Source organism: Pleurodeles waltl, chromosome 11 (genome assembly GCF_031143425.1).
Source record: "Pleurodeles waltl isolate 20211129_DDA chromosome 11, aPleWal1.hap1.20221129, whole genome shotgun sequence".
In the NCBI taxonomy this organism is placed as follows: domain Eukaryota; kingdom Metazoa; phylum Chordata; class Amphibia; order Caudata; family Salamandridae; genus Pleurodeles; species Pleurodeles waltl.
Genome location: NC_090450.1, coordinates 545042550 through 545061743, shown reverse-complemented (window position 1 = coordinate 545061743; position 19194 = coordinate 545042550). Strand labels below are relative to the sequence as shown.

At 42.6% G+C, this 19194-nt stretch overlaps 1 protein-coding gene across 4 annotated transcripts in view; it reads left to right on the top strand.

The window, feature by feature from the left end:
* XPO7 (exportin 7) overlaps positions 1-19194 on the top strand; it is a 659915-nt gene that overhangs the window by 564028 nt on the left and 76693 nt on the right. For all 4 annotated transcript variants that reach the window (XM_069213992.1, XM_069213990.1, XM_069213989.1 and 1 more), the window contains one exon: positions 12262-12360. In XM_069213992.1, the coding sequence (XP_069070093.1) occupies positions 12262-12360 (99 nt within the window). The remainder of the gene's footprint in view (positions 1-12261; positions 12361-19194) is intronic.

Genomic DNA, 19194 nt, shown 5'->3' with positions numbered 1-19194 from the left:
TCACTACTACTTAAAGGAGCCATAGGGATAGTGCCTTCATCCCAACAAGGATCCAGAGTATATTCACTATACTTCCTCATACCAAAGAAAGATGCTACTTTGAGACCAATTTTAGATCTCAGACACCCTCAATCTATACATCCTTTCAGAACACTTTCACATGGTCACTCTTCAAGGCATCATTCCCCTACTACAAAAACAGGATTACATGACAGCATTAGATCTCAAGGATGCTTATTTCCACATTCCCATCCTTATAAATGCCAGTACAATTCAAATTTGTCAATAAGATACTCAATATGCCATAAACATCCTTCACAATCTAGGGTTCACCATCAATTACCACAAATCTCACCTGTGGTCATCACAGATACAACCGTATCTAGGAGCAATTCTTAGCAGTCAATCAGGATTAGCATACCTAAACCCAGTCAGGATTCACGCATTTCAAGATCTCATATCTCAACTCCAATACAACCACACTTATACAGTAAAGTTTGTAATGAAACTATTAGGAATGATGGCGTCATGCATAGCAACAGTACCGAATGCAAGACTACACATGTGACCACTACAGCAGTATCTTCTCTTTCTCAACAAAGGTCTCAGGCACAGGATCAAATTCAGGATCTAGTGTTGTTCAAACATCTGCTGTCTGCAACGGTGGAATTCCACCAACCTATCAAAAGGGCGACCCTTTCAGGACCCAGTGCCCCAGACCATAATTACAGCAGATGCATCAATGATCATCTCAACAACCTCACTATACGGGGGGAATGGGACTCAATCCAACAAACTTATCACATAAACCATTTGGAGTTACTAGCAGTATCCCTAGCACTTAAAGCTTTTCAGACATAAATCACACACAAGATAGTACTAATAAGGACAAACAATATGACCACAATGTATTATCTGCAAAAGCAGGGGGGGGTGCACATTCATCACAATTGTCCCTGCTAGCACCAACAATTTGGAAATGGGCAATTCACAATCACATTCAATTAATAACCGAATATTTTCCAAGGGTACACAATCAACTAGCAGACTTCTTAAGCAGGATACAACAACAAATACACGAATGGGAGATTCAGCCACAGGTGATTCAGCAGTACTTCCAAATGTTGGGCCCACCAGAAATACATCTTTTCACCAGAAAAGAAAACACAAAATGCCAAAGCTTCGCATCCAGGTACCCACACCCTCAATCCAAGGGCTGTGCTCTATAGATGAATTGGTCAGGGATATTTGCTTATGCTTTTCCACCTCTTCCACTAATTCCATTTCTGATCAAAAAGATGAAACAGACCTCACTCACCATTATACTCATAGCTCCCACGTGGGCATGTCAGTATTGGTATACAGCACTACTGAACCTATCTGTAGTACCACATCACAAACTACCAAACAGACCAGAGCTGTTGACTCAGAGGAAAGGTCAAACCAGACATCCAAATCCCAGCTTACGCAACCTGGTGATTTTGCTCCTGAAGTCAGAGTTTGGATACTTACAGCTTCCATTAGAATGTATGGATATTCTAAAGGAAGCATGCAAACCCACAATTTGACAATGTTATGCAGTTAAATGGAAGAGGTTTGTCTACTATTGTCAGCCTAAAAACATTGACTCACTTGAGACACCAGTACAAGATATTGTTTGCTATTTGCTACACTTACAAAAAGCAGACCTTGCATATTCCTCTATTAGAATCCATTTAACAGCAATAGCTGCTTACCTCCAAAACAGACAACATATTTCTCTATTTAGGATTCCTGTTATTAAAGCCTTTATGGAGGATCTTAACCCCTTCATTGCCAGGCCATTTCCCCTCCTGTGCCGAGACTTTTTTTGGCTATTTGGGGCAGTTCACGCTTTGGCCCTCATAACTTTTTGTCTACTTAAGCTACCCACACCAAACTTGTGTCCCTTTTTTCCAACATCCTAGGGATTCTAGAGGTACCCAGAGTTTGTGGGTTCCCCTGAAGGAGATCAAGAAATTAACCAAAATACAGCGAGAGTTTCGTTTTTTTAAAAGAAACAAATAGGAAAAAAGGGCTACAGAAAAAGGCTTGTGATTGTTTTTCCGCTTAAAATGCCATCAACAAAGGGTTTACGGTGCTTAAATCACCATCTTCCCAGCTTTCAGGAACAGGCAGACTTGAATCAGAAAACCACATTTTTTAACAAAATTTTGGCATTTTACTGGGACATACCCCATATTTACTATTTTTTGTGCTTTTAGCCTCCTTCCAGTTAGCTAAACATTTCTGAAAAGTAGGCAAAATTCTGAATTCACCAAGGGGTCATTTGTGTAGATCCTACAGGGTTTTCCTACAGAAAATAACAGCTGAAATAAAAAAGAAATTGAATTAGAAGTGAAAAAAACAGCCATTTTCTCCATGTTTTACTCTGTAACTCTTTCCTGCAATGTGAGATTTTTGAAAGCAATATACTGTTACGTGTGCTGGACTCTTCTGGTTGCGGGGATATATAGGGCTTGTAGGTTCATCAATAACCCTAGGTACCCAGACCCAGAAACGATCTGCACCTTGCAATGGGTTTTCATTGTATACCAGGTATACAGCAATTCATTTGGTGAAATATAAACACTGAGTATCAAGGAAACCTTTGTATTTCCAAAATGGGCACAAGATAAGGTGTTGAGAAGCAGTGGTTATTTGCACATCTCTGAATTCCAGGGTCCCTATACTAGCATGTGAATTACAGGGCATTTCTCCAATAGACGTCTTTTTTTACACACTGTCTTACATTTGGAAGGAAAAAATGCAGAGAAAGACAAGGGGCTATAACACTTTTTCTGCTATTCTGTGTTCCCCCAAGTATCCCGATAAAAATGGTACCTCGCTTGCGTGAGTAGGCCTAATGCCTGCGACAAGAAATGCAACATGAACACATCACATTTTTACATTGAAAACTGACATGTTTTTTGGAAAGTGCCTAGCTGTGTATTTTGATCTCTAGCTCAGCCGGCACCTAAACAAATCCTACCATACCTGTGCGTTTTTTTAAACTAGACATCTAGAGGAATCCAAGATGGGGTGACTTTTGGGGCTCTCACAAGGTTCTGTTACCCAGAATCCTTTGCAAACCCCAAAACTTGACAAAAAAATCCACTTTTTGCTCACATTTTGCTCAAGGTTCTGCAATCTGAGAGGAGACACAAATGTCCTTCCACCCAGCGTTCCCCCAAGGCTCCCAATAAAAATGATACCTCACTTGTGTGGGTAGGCCTAGTGCCCGTGACAGGAAATGCCCCAAAACACAACGTGGACACATCACATTTTCCCAAGGAAAACAGAGCTGTTTTTTGCAAAGTGTCTAGCTGTGGATTTTGGCCTCTAGCTCAGCTGGCACCTAGGGAAACCTACCAAACCTGTGCATTTTTTAAAACTAGACTCCTAGGGGTATCCAAGATGGGGGTGACTTGTTGGGCTCACACCAGGTTCTGTTACCCAGAATCCTTTGCAAACCCCAAAATGTGGCCCAAAAAACAATTTTTACTCATTTCGGTGACAGAAAGTTCTGGAATCTGAGAGGAGCTACAGATTTCCTTCCACCCATCGTTCCCCCAAGTCTCCTGATTAAAATGATACCTCACTTGTGTGGGTGGCCCAGGTGCCTGCAATAGCAAAAGGCCAAAAACCTGTAGAGATTGAGGGGATAGCACTGTGAGTTGATAAGCACATATTTTTATTTAATACATCTTTAGACTGACTGCTTTGGGGACCCACACAAATGAGGTATCATGTTACTTGGGAGACTGAAAGGGACGCTTGGTGGTAGAAACTTTGTGTCGGAGCAGTGATCCTGCAAAGAAAAGTGAGGAAAATATGCTTTTTTAAGCAAATTTTGAGGTTTGCAGAGGAGTTTGGGTAAGAAAATGTTGGGGGGTCCACATAAGCCACACCTCCCTGGACTCATTGGGCTTGTCTAGTTTTATTCCCTAGATGAAAGCCGCACCCAGGACCAAAAACATAGGTGCCCATCCCCCCAAAAACAGGTAGTTTTGTAATGGATCATTTTGATGTGTCCACGTACTTCTGTGATGTTCCAAACACTAAAATTGTGAAAAGAAACACAAGTTGGTGGCATGCTTCATCAGCAGGGTCACACCCGAGACACCTATCATATCACAGGTGTGCTGCGACACCTGATTACAGCGGAGCAATTTTTGTCATTTTTACCACACAAACTGGTTGGATTTGGCACGAGGGTGAGTGATGGTTCAGTAGATCAAATTTTACTAACAAGAGATTTCAGGAAAATGAAATGCACTGTTAATAACTGAAAGGCCAAAAAATGAACCAATGACTCACAGCTTGTGAGCTGTAAAGCCACGACAAGGCACCAACCACTGTACAGTCCATTCACACACCTTTCATATATGACATGCACAAGACCATTCACGCCGCCAGCCACGGGCCCAGCACATTACAACACTTGCATCGACAGACAGCGCCACTCAAGTGCCCATCACTTACATATGCCCACATGCCTGATACAGCAATCACACCAGCTGATGGGAGTGTGTGGACTGGTGTTTGGCTGACAGTGTGTTGCAGTGGCCAACAGCAAACCACTATTTACACTGCCAGCCAATCGCCACTCCACGCACACCATCACTTTTTTTTTTTATCAATAAAGAAACCACTAACTAATTATAGGTAAGTTCAAAACTACAAGCACAAAAGCTCTAACTAAATACATGACAGTAATGCCAACAAAGAAACTGAACATATGAAACAGGCAATTTACGCTCACAGTATTTCCCAGATTTTTTTTTTCGTATGGTAACTCCTGAAACAGCCGCCCACACACAGCCCAGGCTTTGAAGGACAAGCTAGACAGTACATTCGAGTCTCCCTTCGAATACCTCTGAGCACACACTCTATATTTCTTAGCTGGAAAGTCTTTTTTAGGCGTAGGAGGAATGTGCTCAGCAAAGTGGCGTTCTTTCCATCTAGCCACATCCTCAACCACTGCTTCTCTAGGAACTCTTGCCCGTTCCACCACAATAAGGCTCTCTATCACTGACTCCTGAAATTTCACAAATGTCATCTTTGACTCTGGAGAACTATCCTTGAACACAACAAAAAGCATTAAAAGTTGCCAAGTGGAAGAGATGAACTGCTAACTTCTTATACCGGACATAAGACTTACGAATAGCAGTATAAGATTCCAATCTCTGATCAACTCTGTCTACACCACCCATGTGCTTAATATAATCTAAAATGCACACAGGTTTGCGCGCTTCAGCAACCTGACCCCAAATAGTCACAGGGGAAGTACTCTCATCATGGATGGTAGTTAACATGTAGACATCCCTCCCATCTGCAGATTTCAGAGCTAGCAGTTCATCATTCTGCAAGGCACTGCACTGTCCCCTCTCAAGTTTTTTATTTTTTTTATTTTTTTTTATTTTTATACAGACAAGCACACTTGGATAGCCTTTTCGGTTAGAACAAATTGTGCCACAAGCAACAGTGTGCGCTCTAAACAATTCCTTGAACAGCTGCACTCCAGTGTAGAAGTTATCTACTTACAAATGGTGACCTTAAATAGTCATCTGTGCGAAGTGGAGATCAGAAGCCTGCTGTAGCCGTTTGGCCTTCAAAGGCTTCCTGTTGTCCTTCTAAGGGAGGTTGGTGCAGTATCTCACAGACAACACTCGCCATGTGGAACTGCAACAAGCAGGGTAGAGTGGCATCCTGGGCTCTTTATAAGGGGGCACTATGCCTATGAAGGTAGCTGGAACAGCAAAACAACTTTCAGCCTTGTGGCAGAGTACTTCATTGTCGGAGCTCATGTCCTGAGCAGGCTTCTGGCAGATAACTAGTTTTGTCTCAATCCAGAGGTGGTGCAGGGAATCTTTGAACACTGGGGGAATCCCTGGCTAGGTCTGTTTGCCAGCGTAGAGAATGTTCAGAAGATGATTAGGAAAGACGGGCCAGAGTAATCTTGATTGCTCTGGACTGGACCAGGAGAGTATGCTACCCATAGCTTCTGAGCCTTAACATCTGCCCTCCAATCAGGCTAGCTCTTTAGAAGGATCTCCCATCTCAGCATCAAGCAGAGTCTTTCATCTGATACTCCACAACTTACACCTACATGCATGGAGATTGGACGTCTGCAGCTGAATGTGTTTGAGTTGCTGACCTTGCCACAAACACCCTTGCATGAAGTCCATCTACTCTGAGTGCTGAGAAAGATTAGTCACCTCCGTTGTGCTCGAGACACCAACCTCTTAAAAAACAAACTTTCCGATGTTCCTTTGTTGTTCTCCCGTTAGCCCAACAAGACCATGTTGGGGGTCACAGTGAAAAGTTACTTGTCAGCTCTTTCTGCCTTTCTGTGTTTTCCTGACCAACAGTACTTGTTTAAGTCTTTGTGATACTGTTCATTAAATATGATACATATGTTTCATGACCAACTGTTTGTGATGCCCCAGTGGAACCTTGACGTAGTCTTGACAATACTTATGTGCTTGCCCTTCAAGCGTATCCACTGCCATTCCTTAAGGCTTGTGGCACTGAAAACAGTCTTTATTATTGCCCTTATGTTGGAGTACTATGTAAGTTAACTGTACGTGCTGTCATTACAACTGTCCTACTCTACCTTTTTTACAGACAAGTTGATGTTGAGGACTCAGATGGCTTTCCTCCTTAAGGTCTTGAAGCTTTCATGTTGGTCAGTCTGTTGCCTTGCCAGCATTCTTGCTCTGCCTCATCCCTCAAAAGAGAGTCTTCATCACCTTGATCCAAACCCCGCACTAAGGTTTCACGTTGACTGAATAGGTACATAATCGTCTCTTGGTCGGTTTCTCTGATGCAAAGAAAGCAGGGTGGTGCAGAAGATGACCCTATCAAGGTGGATAGTTCTCTTCATCAACATGCCCACTGCCCAAACAACAAACCCTCATGGCCTAAGAGGCCTTTCCACCAGTGCCAAGGCTGCTGCAAATGCTTTGGCACAAGGCTGCTTATTGATATCTACCAGGCTGTGACGTGGGTGTCTGTGCACACATTCACAAAGCACTAATGTCCTGACAGCCAGGTCGTATAAGTGAGTCTCTCTGCTTGCTCGATTCTGCAGAATTTATTTTCTGAGTCCACAGACCCCCCACCTCTGGGAGATACTGCTTTAGTATTTATTCTAATGGTGTAGAATCTGCTGTTAGAAGTATCCATTCGAAGAACAAGCTACTGTGCTTCAGTAACACTCTTTCTGGTAGATACTCTAATCTAACCACAGATTCCTCACTGCCCTTCCTGTTCTGTGGACTAGCCTCTTTAGCATCTAAAAGGCTCCTAGTTAGAGATCAGCACACTGTTGCCAATATTTGTTCTATGCACATCACCTAAGGGTGTCAAAAAGATACTGACATTACTGTGCAGGAGTGGTGCTTATATGGTGCTTGTTCCGGTACTTCTTAGGTGGTAGGAAGCATACATGGAGCTCCACAGCACTGTCTGCTGGCACACAGGAGTGCTGCTGTTGAAATGCTTCTGTTCAGTCTGGCACCTGGGATATTCTAAAAGTGAGGAATGTGCACCCAAACTATCCACATAAAAAAATGTTACCAAAGGTAGGTAACATTCATTTTGAACTATGCCATCTTGAATTCATTTGATTTCACATGAGGTCAGTGTAGGGCAGTTGAGCAACCAATGGCCACAGCTGCAGATGGGGCTTGTGAGTATCTGGCTCGTAGCAGAAAGTATGCACAGTGAATTTAAATATTGGACAAACAGGGACATGATGAGGGGCTGATGTTTCAAACCCTCACTCCTGACAGCTATTGTCAGCATGGTCACATTTCACCTGGATATGGTGCACATCTGGACACATTGAAGGTGAAGGTGCATTGGTATCCACCAAATGCAGTTAGATCAGTTAGAACTGAAGACAGTGTTTCTTGCTGTAAAAGCATTTCAAAGTCAGATTCAGAACTAGGGAATATGTAACTTTACATACAATGCAACAGCAATATTTAACTTAAATAAGGAGGAACAAAGGCATGAGTGCAATCTTAAATCTGTCATAGGAGACACTAGACAGTTCCAAATAACTTAACTTATATGGTACATCATCTACCAGGAGAAGAAAATGTGCTTGCAGACAGTCAGGGATGTCAGGAATGGCAGATTTACTAACTTTATCACTTCAGGAACCATATTTAATCATTCACAAGGACAGGATGTTTATGAGAACACACATCAGTTTGTTCCAAAAATGACTTCTTCTTTTCATGTTCATCCAATTATTCAACTACTTTTTTTTCAAAATTCAACAAATCTAGCAGAAAGAGCTCTACGTACAGTAGACATAAGAAAATCGATGTAGGTAATACATTCTAGGGACTAAATACACTAGGAAAACAAAACAAGTATTTGAGGTGCATGCACCACAGCTGTTAAGCTCTGTGGTTACTAAGGGGAATACCTCACCTGAATGGATTGTTCAAGCTATTTAATATGTAATGCTGTGATAGGGCCTGATTATGAGTTTCCCAACAGATGCGATAAGCATGGCACCCAATAAAATCCAAGACCGGTGGGTAAAATTTAGATAATGCCATAGTAATCATCTCTTACGACTATCAAGAATTAGGGAACAAAGAGGGGGAAAAGATTGGGGCACACTTCACCAAACTTTCTAAATTAATGAACACTCACCAGCCATCAAAAGGCTGCTGAGTGTAATTTTCCAGAGGAAGATTTTTACATGCCCTTTAGTTTTTAACATGTACATGGGATGATACTCATTTAAATTCATAACATCGTCCCGTCACACAGTATTCAGCAGTTCACTAGATTTGAGGACATACACCACTAAGATCTTAAGATAAGGCATTCCTATTTTTTTGCCCGGAGCTGCGTCCTCAGGGCAGCACTTTCTGACATTCAAAATTACTACTTTTCAACCATTCCAAAGTTGCTCTTTCTCCCAATATTCTAGGCCTGGAGTTAGAATAGTAATTTTGACCTTCCAGTGTCCGCCACGCCCACTGCTGATCTGGAGGTGCACTTCAGGACAAGAAACATGAACAAACTCCTTTTCCTCACTCAGATTTAGGACTAGGATCAGTTATTTGCAAAGCGGTTGATGATGGAATACTGCACCCCTTGTCTCTTCAGGCCGTCCACTGTCCTCAAAGAGACAGCACCAGTGATGCGAGGCCTGGAACCCAGCAGCTATGCTAACTGTGGTCCCTGATGTGTTTCCTGTATGATGTCAGTTATTTTGGACGTGGTTGGCACCACCATTAACACGAGTATTGTATGCATTTACACACTTAGGCTGCCAGAGATGAAGTCAAACTTATTAAAAGGTACAGAGTAGACTTCTTTACCACTGAGTAGGTCGCCACACTTTCGCAAGCCTTTGGAAAATTACATTCAGCAGCCTTTTAGGATTGGGACATTTTCATTATTTAGTCATACAAGTGGAGAGTATACCGGTCTTCTTCCTTTTTGGCTCCCTAATTTTTAATCATTTAAAAAAAAAAATTGCAATCAGGCCCTTGATGCTAAAGGAAAAAAAAAGTATTTTCTTTGATTAAAAAGAGAGAACCGTTGTTTATTTGCACAAAATGTACACAATAAGGATATATTTGTAGGTGTTTCATAGTCTTTGAGGCATACATTGAAAAAGCATTTTTGCACTGACATTCAGTCACAAAGGGAAGTTATGTTGGATCAGATTCTTTTAAACATGTATTTGGCACTAGTCATTTGGCAAACCGACCCCCACTTGATTCTAACACTGCTACATAATTAATGCATGGCATGTGAATCTAGAATAGTTTCACACGACAAACAAAATTGCACTGCGGTAACAAAACATTTGCACTTGAAGCATTTTTATATTCCTACGTAACCCTTCCAAATTCCTGGTGAAGGAGAGGATTAGCAGTGAAGAATTATAAGGAAACAAATCTAAAATAGAAGTAATATATTGGGGCACTATAGACTTTAAGTCAACTTCACAATGCATCCTACTTGGCTTCAAATATGATCAGTGTCCTGGGTCCATCATATTTACATTGTCTGTACACTTATGGAGGTACTAGATTGAGAATAATGTGCTATATGTGAATTTAGAAGGGTTTCAAGCTGCAGAACATTTTTACAGTTAAATAGTTGTTGTTTTTTAACTAGGGTTGGTAACTGTTGCCCATGCCATACATTGTCTAGAAGTTTATAGTGACCAGTTGCAGGCCCAGCTGGCAACTTGTTTTTCCAGTGAGGCTTGATGCAATAGTGATTCAGCACCCACTGTGATGTGTTCTGGAGGTTACAAATTTTAGGTGTCCTTAACTCTAAACCTGGCAGTGACAGTCAAGATTTTCCACTCTGCCTCTTCTCTCCTATGCCCTCTCCTAAACCCACACACCCCCCTGTTAACATCTTTTTCAGCATGATTTGTCATGAGAGCTTTACTCTGATTGCTGAATGGCACCCCAGGTGTAACTCCATTGTAATTGAGAGTAGCTACGCCCACCCTCCGATAAGGCTAACTGGTCACTGAAATTAGGGGCCTGCAGAATAGTATTCCAGAGGCCTCCTTACCTGTACCCCGGTCCATGTAAGGAGGTTGCTACAGTGTGTTTGGATTATTAATAGTCGCTGACTGAATGGGGTTGCCATTAAACCCTCTGTGTGTCTGCTGCACAAGATGGTAGCTATCCTCAAGATGGCGTGCTTTTGTCCAGGGTGAATACGATAGCCGGTGCATACACCTTCACAGAAACCCTGCCCAAAATATGTTATAGTAGGTGTATGGGGATCCAGCTGCTTGAGTTAAATCTGCCTATCCTCTCTTCTGTGCTGTTGCTAATCACTAAGGCAACAGTGGTTTGTACATTGCGCATCGACAAAAACTCCTTTCTAAGTCTAAACAGGTCTGACCTGCCACTGCAACTCATTGCTCCAGAGGCCTTGGAAAATAAAGGGGCACTTCACTTCTCCTGAGCTTCAGGAGTCCTTGACAGATTGAAAAAGGCAGCACTTTGGATGGCTCTGTTTTCCTGCATTTGTTGCCAACCTAGGATAACGACTCACCCCATTTAGCCATTGGACCTAATTGGGGACTTTATAGACCAGTGCATTAAGAGGATGGTGCTATGAGTAGGTCCTCTGGCTTGTCTCCCTCTAGACTGCGTCTAAAGCTTTAGTTCCTTTCATGTTCTTGGTTCTTATCATATACCATAGTATATTTATTTATCATGGGATTCTCATTATTGTATTCATTAATACTAAATCACTTCTTGTGTGGCTTTCCTGAACCCTTTATCAATAGAGAGAAAAATATCTCCAGTCAAAGCAGAAGCAATCCCTATTCAAAGGTTGTGCACTGTTTTTATTTTGTACATTCTAATTCAAACATGTAACATGAATACAAGACATGGAGCATTTCGTTGACCAGACTCTTACTCACACTGTACACTTTTTCTAATAAATGAAAGGAAAATGTTTTGTTAGACATTTGGCCTTAAACAAAGGAAAACAGTGCTGTTGATTTAAAGCAGCAATGTAGCTCCAGAGGCTAAAACATGCAGTGCAGAGACAATTAATACTTAAGTTCTTTTTAAGTTCGTAATTATCCTCCAATTATTTTTTTCCTCACTTTCTGTCCGTGAAGACACTTTTTTCTCACAGGTACGTCTAGAACTACACCTGATAGATGTTTTACTTCTAGTTTATACACGTTTTGCCCTTGGGGCTTTTTTTCCTATAAGAATTTATTTTTCCCGAATTTACTGCGGCCTAACTTAAAAAGTGTATACAACCATACAGGGCATGTTGCTCAGTGTCCCTTAGAATTTACCTTGTCTGTTACATTAAAGTGCTTCTATAGCTTGTTATTTTTAATCCAGCAGATGAGAGTGATGGCTTTGCAGCGATTCTAAAGTGGATCGTATGACTGGCTTTTAGAATTTTTCTCTGACATACATCAGACATTATATGCCTTCACTTGTTTTTGAGAAAGATGTTTCCTTTGAGCTTCTCATGCAGTTGTATCAGGGTCAAAGGCTCTGCTATAACTCTTGTAGGAGTTAAGACTGGTTGTATATCCTGTACTGGGCAATAGAGGAATGGGACATTTGCTTTAGGGGGTGCATATGTACGTGTCATGTCATGTGGGAATTACTTTGAAGCAGTTTACATATCCCTGGGTGGAAAAAGTAACTAGTGCTCTTCAATAACTTAACATGTGTAATTTTTTTTATTTTACAGATGCTGTCCACCGTTCTTAATATTATCATCTTTGAAGATTGTAGGAATCAATGGTCCATGTCCAGGCCTTTACTTGGCCTCATTTTGCTCAATGAGAAGGTAAGGCACTGTACACTGGCTACTGGGACACATACTGACAGCCTCATTTATCACCTCTCTTGTTTTCATCAGCAGGCTACTCCACATCTTCTGGTATACTTATGTAAATGTTGTCATCGCTATCCCATGTGATGGAATATAACTCCATGTTTCCGGCCCCCTTTCTGATATGATATCCTTCCTTACACATTCTGTAGGAAAAAGACTTGTTTCTAAGAATGAGTGAAATTAGCTGCCTCATCTACCAAGTACCGAGAGGTTGTGAGATTGTGCAGCAGTAGAGCTCTTCTGCAAGCGGGTCTGCATGGTGACATATTATTGCTTCTAAGGACCCCTCTTCCTCTCATGTGCAAAGTGTTATTCATACAGTGTCACTAAAGCCATGCTGTTACAAAATCAACTATCCCAACAGCACATCCCTCTCATATTATCTATCAAATCTTAACACTGAAGTCACACCTAAATGACCCTTAAATACTAAATTATTGAGTATGTGGTTATCTTTTAGGTCATCTGGCGCTAGTAGATCTGAAATGTAGATTCCTGGCATAGCGCGCAATCTAGTGCCTAAAAAGCCCTGTTTTAAGTGCTTTCCTAAAAGGGCGGGTAAAAAGAGACCAAACCTGGTTCCAGTATCAGGTAGTTCCAAGTATTGGCAGATAGAAATGGGAAAGTCTGACCACCTTATTGATGCTTATTGATTATTGTTTTCACATGCCATGACATCACAGCAGATGTGGCGAGGCAGATGTAACAGATCACACTGGGATATTCCATTTAAAGAGCTCATATATAAAGGGAAAGGAAGGCAATTTCTTATACTTGTCTTTAAAACCAATGCTGAGGCTTGTGAACAATGAACTCTTTCGAAAAGGAAGCAAGTGCAACCTGCAAGGTGACCAGAATTGGGTTCTTTGTGGGGGCTTAAGTAAAAGACAAGCAGCTGCAGTGTGAACCAATTGTAACTGGTGATCTTGTCATAGAACTCCTACCATGGGGGTAAAACTGCTTGGTTTCGCACAGCAGCAGCACCGCTTGTGGGCGACTGCATCAGTCCCACACTGACTGGAAGCTGTCGGCCTTAGCAGCACCTTGCCCTAAACTAGTAAGTAAAGGTGATCTGTGGCATCCTAAAAACATGACACTGACTCCTCAGGGAAGTCGTTGTGGAACAGATCTTACCTCTTCCTCTCATTTGCAGTCTCACACTTTTAAAGACAAAGAAATGCAGGACAGGTTTCAATGCATGTATTGAAGCAACTGCATTCTGTGATAAAAGGCAGGAGCTGCCATTATGAAGTAGATAAAAGTGATGATTGTGACCATTAGAGTAAAACATATAAACAGTCCCAACATCCTGGCGTAATGATGAGTCTAAGAATTCCTACCTACACTCTAACATAAGGACATAGCAGTGTTAGCCCATGTGCCTGTACTAAACTATGGAAGAAGCCACTGACCCCACACCTAGAAAAAGACAAAGGTTTGCCTGTGGCTCTGCTTGCAGTCCTGCTGGTTGGCTGGAAAGACAAAGCCAAGATCAGTGAAGCTGTCGACGAAGTGGCGCACATCTTAAGATGGCTGACGGGAATGTCCCCTCTACCCTTCCTCATCCTGTGTTGTGTTTATATAATAAAACATGTTGTGTTCTGAGAACAGGCCTGACGTGATATGTCCATTGTGAGAAGATTGACTCTGTAACTCTTCGATCAGCAGTATCCAGTAAACTATCATGTACAGCCTTGAGCAGGGCACAGAGTGAAATGTTGTGCAAAGGAACTGACAGCAATGCTTTCGCAGAAAGGCAACTGATTAGATTATAAAAATAACCTTTATGAAAAGCAAGCAGTCCTAAAATATAAGAAAATGAATAAACAAATAAAATGTGTGTATAGGTAAAAGGGCACAGGGAGCAGACCTAAAGCTAAAATAAAGGAGCTCAATCTAGGCGCTAAAAGGAACCCACAACAATCTGTGTTTGAAGAAAGCCCTTAATATAAAGCATTAGAATATTTGATTTGTGACCCCGCAACAGCTTGAATTATATTGGAATGTGTGCGCCAGAGAGGATTTTCTTAAGAACTTAAAAATAAAATAAACTGGGTTAAGATAACCTAGCCTGCAGCTTAAAGGATAGCTCCTCTTCCAAATACATTGATAGATTCCTTGTTGTTCTTGTATGAAACTAGCATTGACCTAGAGTATTCTGTAGCCACGCAGACAGGCAGACTTCCTACATCTCCAATTCATCTTTATGATTGTTTATTTTCAGGCAATTGAACAGCATCCCGGATAAGTCTGTTGTACATCAGTTACAAAAGTTGCTTCATGCCGAGTTGGTATTCCCATCCTTCCTTTAAATAAAAAAATAATCTGTTTCTTCAGCATAATACATACAGATATATTAAAGGACCACATAGAAGCCTGTCAAAAGGTGCTACAAATTGATTGAATAATGTGAGGCTAAAAAAGGGTATTTCAGCAGTCCACTGGACGACAGTCAGATAGGAGGAGGTTCACTTTCAAACCTTACCTCCAATTCTTATTCCACACGAGCCACATGGAACATAGAACCAAAGACCGCAGATAGAGCAAGGAGGATCAATGCATCTAGGCCTTTGTGATCCACTATCATGTGAAATTTGTTTTGTAATACCAGCAAGGGACATCTGCAAGGTGGAAAGGCTGTAATTTTTCTTGGGCAAAATTGATTATCGAGTCCTTTGCAGTAAAAGAGTAAAGGGTATTTCCGCAGTCCACTGGGCGACAGTCAGATAGGAGGAGGTTCACTTTCAAACCTTACCTCCAATTCTTGTCCCATACGAGCCACATGGAACATAGAACCAAAGACCGCAGATAGAGCAGGGAGGATCAATGCATCTAGGCCTTTGTGATCCACTATCATGTGAAAATTGTTTTGTAATACCAGCAAGGGACTTCTGCAAGGTGGAAAGGCTGTAATTTTTCTTGGACAAAATTGATTATCGAGTCCTTTGCAGTATAAGAGTAAAGTTGATCAATATCTCCCAACACCATAGTGTTGAATAATAGCTGGGAGACGGATCTCTAAACTCTCAAGAGATGACGTTTCCAAGGATGGAATTTTCAGCAAAAGAGCTTATATAAGCTTTGTTCCAGTCACAGGGTACCAGGTCCATTTCAGAAGATTGGTTTGTTAAGCTGCATAGCGCTGGCACTTGAATAAGTTTAATAGTTTGTTCAGGTGTCAAAAGGTAGAAATTTGTTCGTATGCTCTGTTTCGGGTGCCATAATTGAAACAAACATGAACTCCTGAAACAGTGAGGCTGACGTTTCCTATCTGGAAGAGACAATGTCATAAATTGCTTGTATTCTAGCTATAAAAAGGTGACAAGGATTCACAAAAGTTATTTGTAGAAAGTGGATTATTGTGTGCTGTGATCGTGAGACCTTACCTCGTAATAATGTCACAATCTTTATTGGTACCAGTTAGGTTCTCAGTCCTTGGCAGCTGTGGCACAAATCAGTCGGGCTCAAAGGAAGAAGTGTAAAGCATTTCTAAGTACCAAAACAGTTAATAAGAAGGAATCATGTTACCTGTCACTGTCAACAGTCTTAGGGTTCTCAGTGCCCTTTCATCCTTTAATGCGGTCTAGCCAAGAAGTGGTTGTGATGCAGGGGTTGCAGGATGCTGAGATAATGAAGTTGTGGTGAGTGTTCCAGGGGCCACTCTGCTACCCATTACATCAGGGGTAATCTCTGGCTTTCGGTCTCGATCTCCGACTATGCAGAGGAGACGTCAAGTGCATATCCAGTAACCACTATTCTACTGGTCTCCCAGTTGAAGCGGTCTTCAGTGGGTACTTGTATGTAAATTATTTTTTCTTGTAAGGCAACCCGAGTCAAAATACCACAAGTCCTTCAGACTTAGGAACTCTTTGTACAGGTCAAGACTCTGTACCCCAGCGTGCCCTTCATCATCCAGTGGTGAACATGGTGGTCCTCTGCTGCTGGATATGGAGTAGTGCAGGCTTCTTCAGCTTTTAAGGTCCTGTATCTGCAACAGTCAGTCAGCCAACTGACTCTTGGAGTCTGTCTTTCTGTTCTGGTAGCCATGTACTACTTTTCCATGATTGGGCACCGTGGGATGAGACCTCACTTTGCGTGGTCCTCTGGTTCAGCAGGTGCAGTACAGACTTTGGTACAGCCTCTCCTTGCTGAGTTCATGGAGCACCAGGGCAGACCTTCTAAAGTCTTCTTCCCAGACTAGTAGTAGTCTGAGTGCCTAGGTGGTGCCACTTATGTGCATTTTTCTAACATGTGGGAGGGGGCGACCTACGGCCAACAGGCTACAAGTTCCCACGTACTATCTCACCCACTTGGTGACAACTTCAGGGAAGTGTGGCATCTAGTTATCCCACAGTCCAATATTCTGCCCACTTTTAACATGGCCAGACCCTACCCTTGGTGATTGGCGCTCACTAGCCCATCTCAAGGGTGTGGCTACATGGAGGCTGCACTCACATTGGAAAACCAGTTTGACAACAGGTTTTCCCTTCCTGCTCAGTATGCTAGCTTGTCTTCCTGAACAATGGGTAAGCCCTTCACTCACATTTGCCCTTAAATGGCAGCTTCCCCTTTGAAGCTTCGTACCTAGCCTCATTCTTCCTTTGGCCATCTTTTTAGGAAGAGATCACAGTTCCTCCCTCTGCATCTGTGGTTCCCCTTCTTGAAAGTTATTCACAGCTTTCTCCAGAGGGACAGCAGGCTGTTTGCAACAGAAGACAGCTACTGGAAATCTTGGGTAAGGAAGTGGCAACTTTCTAAAGTTGCCTTTTGTAAAATTGTCACATTAATTCAGATATGAGCAAAAAATCAGGTTTAATGTGACTGTTTTTGATACCTTGAAGTATGGTTTTTGATGTCCTTGGTTTTCATAAAATGAACCCTGCCCTTAAAGCTCATTAGGCCTACTTTAGGGGTGACCTATAAATATTTAAAAGGAAGTTTTGTGCTGTGCCACAAGTTGGAATAGCAAAGCTGGGTTATCGGTTTAAAAAGCACTTTGTCAGTCTGCAATGGCAGCCTGGGGGTCATGCTCTTGTGGTGGCACAACAAGTGTTTCTGTTCATTAGTGGCATTTAACTTACAGGCCCTAGGTACAAATAGTACCATGGACTTAGAATTAACGTAACTTATGCCAGTTCGGTGTCAATTGCACAAGCACTTTTTAAGTGTTTTAGCACTAGCACTGGGGCCTGATTAGCAGGTCCGACTGCACATTCAATCAAAAACTTGCAGCATCAGCCCAAAAGTGTGGGGATGATCATGCAAAAAGAGGCATCTCTGTAGTGAAGGTGAAACTGTCTTTTGGGCTCTCTGTGGGGTGGGGGGGGGGGGAGACCTCCGTGACTAGTTTGAACATATCTTGAATAGTTATTGGCTTCTGTGACACAAGAAGAGTAGTACTGAAAACATGCTTTGCAGGTCTCTTTTGTAACACATTTAATGCTTCAAAAATTTATTTAGTTTTGGCTTCTAATGGATACCTCTAATCACAGATCGTGCCACCTGTAATTATTCCACAGATGTCGAACCGGATCCGGAAACCTTAAAGCAGTACACTTGCACACCGTTAAGTGCCATCTTGTAGCTCCTCACTGCTGTCGTTCTGCTCCCAAAGTGATGAGCAGAACCTCATTTTCGATGGCATCTGTCGCTGTAGATACACATGTTCTGCAATAGCTCGCCATCTGGTGTTGGGTCGGAGTGTTACAAGTTGTTTTTCTTCGAAGAAGTGTTTTCGAGTCACGGGACCGAGTGACTCCTCCTTCTGTGCTCATTGCGCATGGGCGTCGACTCCATCTTCGATTGTTTTCTTTCCGCCATCGGGTTCGGACGTGTTCCTGTCGCTCCGAGTTTCGGAACGGAAAGATAGCTGAAAACAGAAGATTTTCGACGGTATCGTTGCGATCCGGTTCGAGATAAACACATATTGAACATCGAATCGCTTCGGTGCCCTTCGGGGTAGATTTCGGCACACCGTCGGGGCCTAGTCGGCCCAACCGCGTGGAGAACAACGCCGATGGAACGGACCCCGTTTCGATTCTGCCCTGAATGCCACAACAAATATCCTTATACGGACCAACACTCGGTCTGTAACCTGTGCCTGTCACCCGAGCACAGCGAAGAATCCTGTGAGGCCTGTCGGGCGTTCCGGTCCCGAAAAACTCTGCGCGACCGTCGAGCGAGAAGACTGCAGATGGCGTCCACGCCAAAGGAGCATCGACAGTTCGAGACAGAAGAGGAACAGGAGGAATCCTTTTCCATCCAGGATTCAGACTCCGACGAACTCGACAATACAAAAACTGTGAGTAAGACGTCGAGATCAGAACTTAAAAAAGGCAAAAAGGCCCAGGGGACGCCACTGCCAACCGGCCATGGCTCAACCCAAATTCCCGGTGACCAACAGTCGGCACCGAAAAAGGCCCATTCAGTGTCGAGATCGTCCGACTCCGGTCGAGACACCGGCACGCAGCCTCCTCGGGACCGAGAGAGTGCTAAAGAGAAGCATCGACACCGAGAGTTCGGTGTCGACACGGATCGACGCCGAGACAGTGGCGCCGAAGACCATAGAGGCCAAGATTTTTCGGCACAAAAGAAGAGGAAGGTTACCTCGGAGCCGAAAAAACAAACAACAGGGTTTTCGGAGCTGAAAAAAGCACCAACAGACCCAGTTTCAGGCTCCTATACTGAAGAACATTCTATGTCTTCACAAATGAAAAAACACAGATTCGAACAGGAACTGCAATCCACTGAAGTGGATCACACGCAAAAGCGTATCTTTATTCAGCA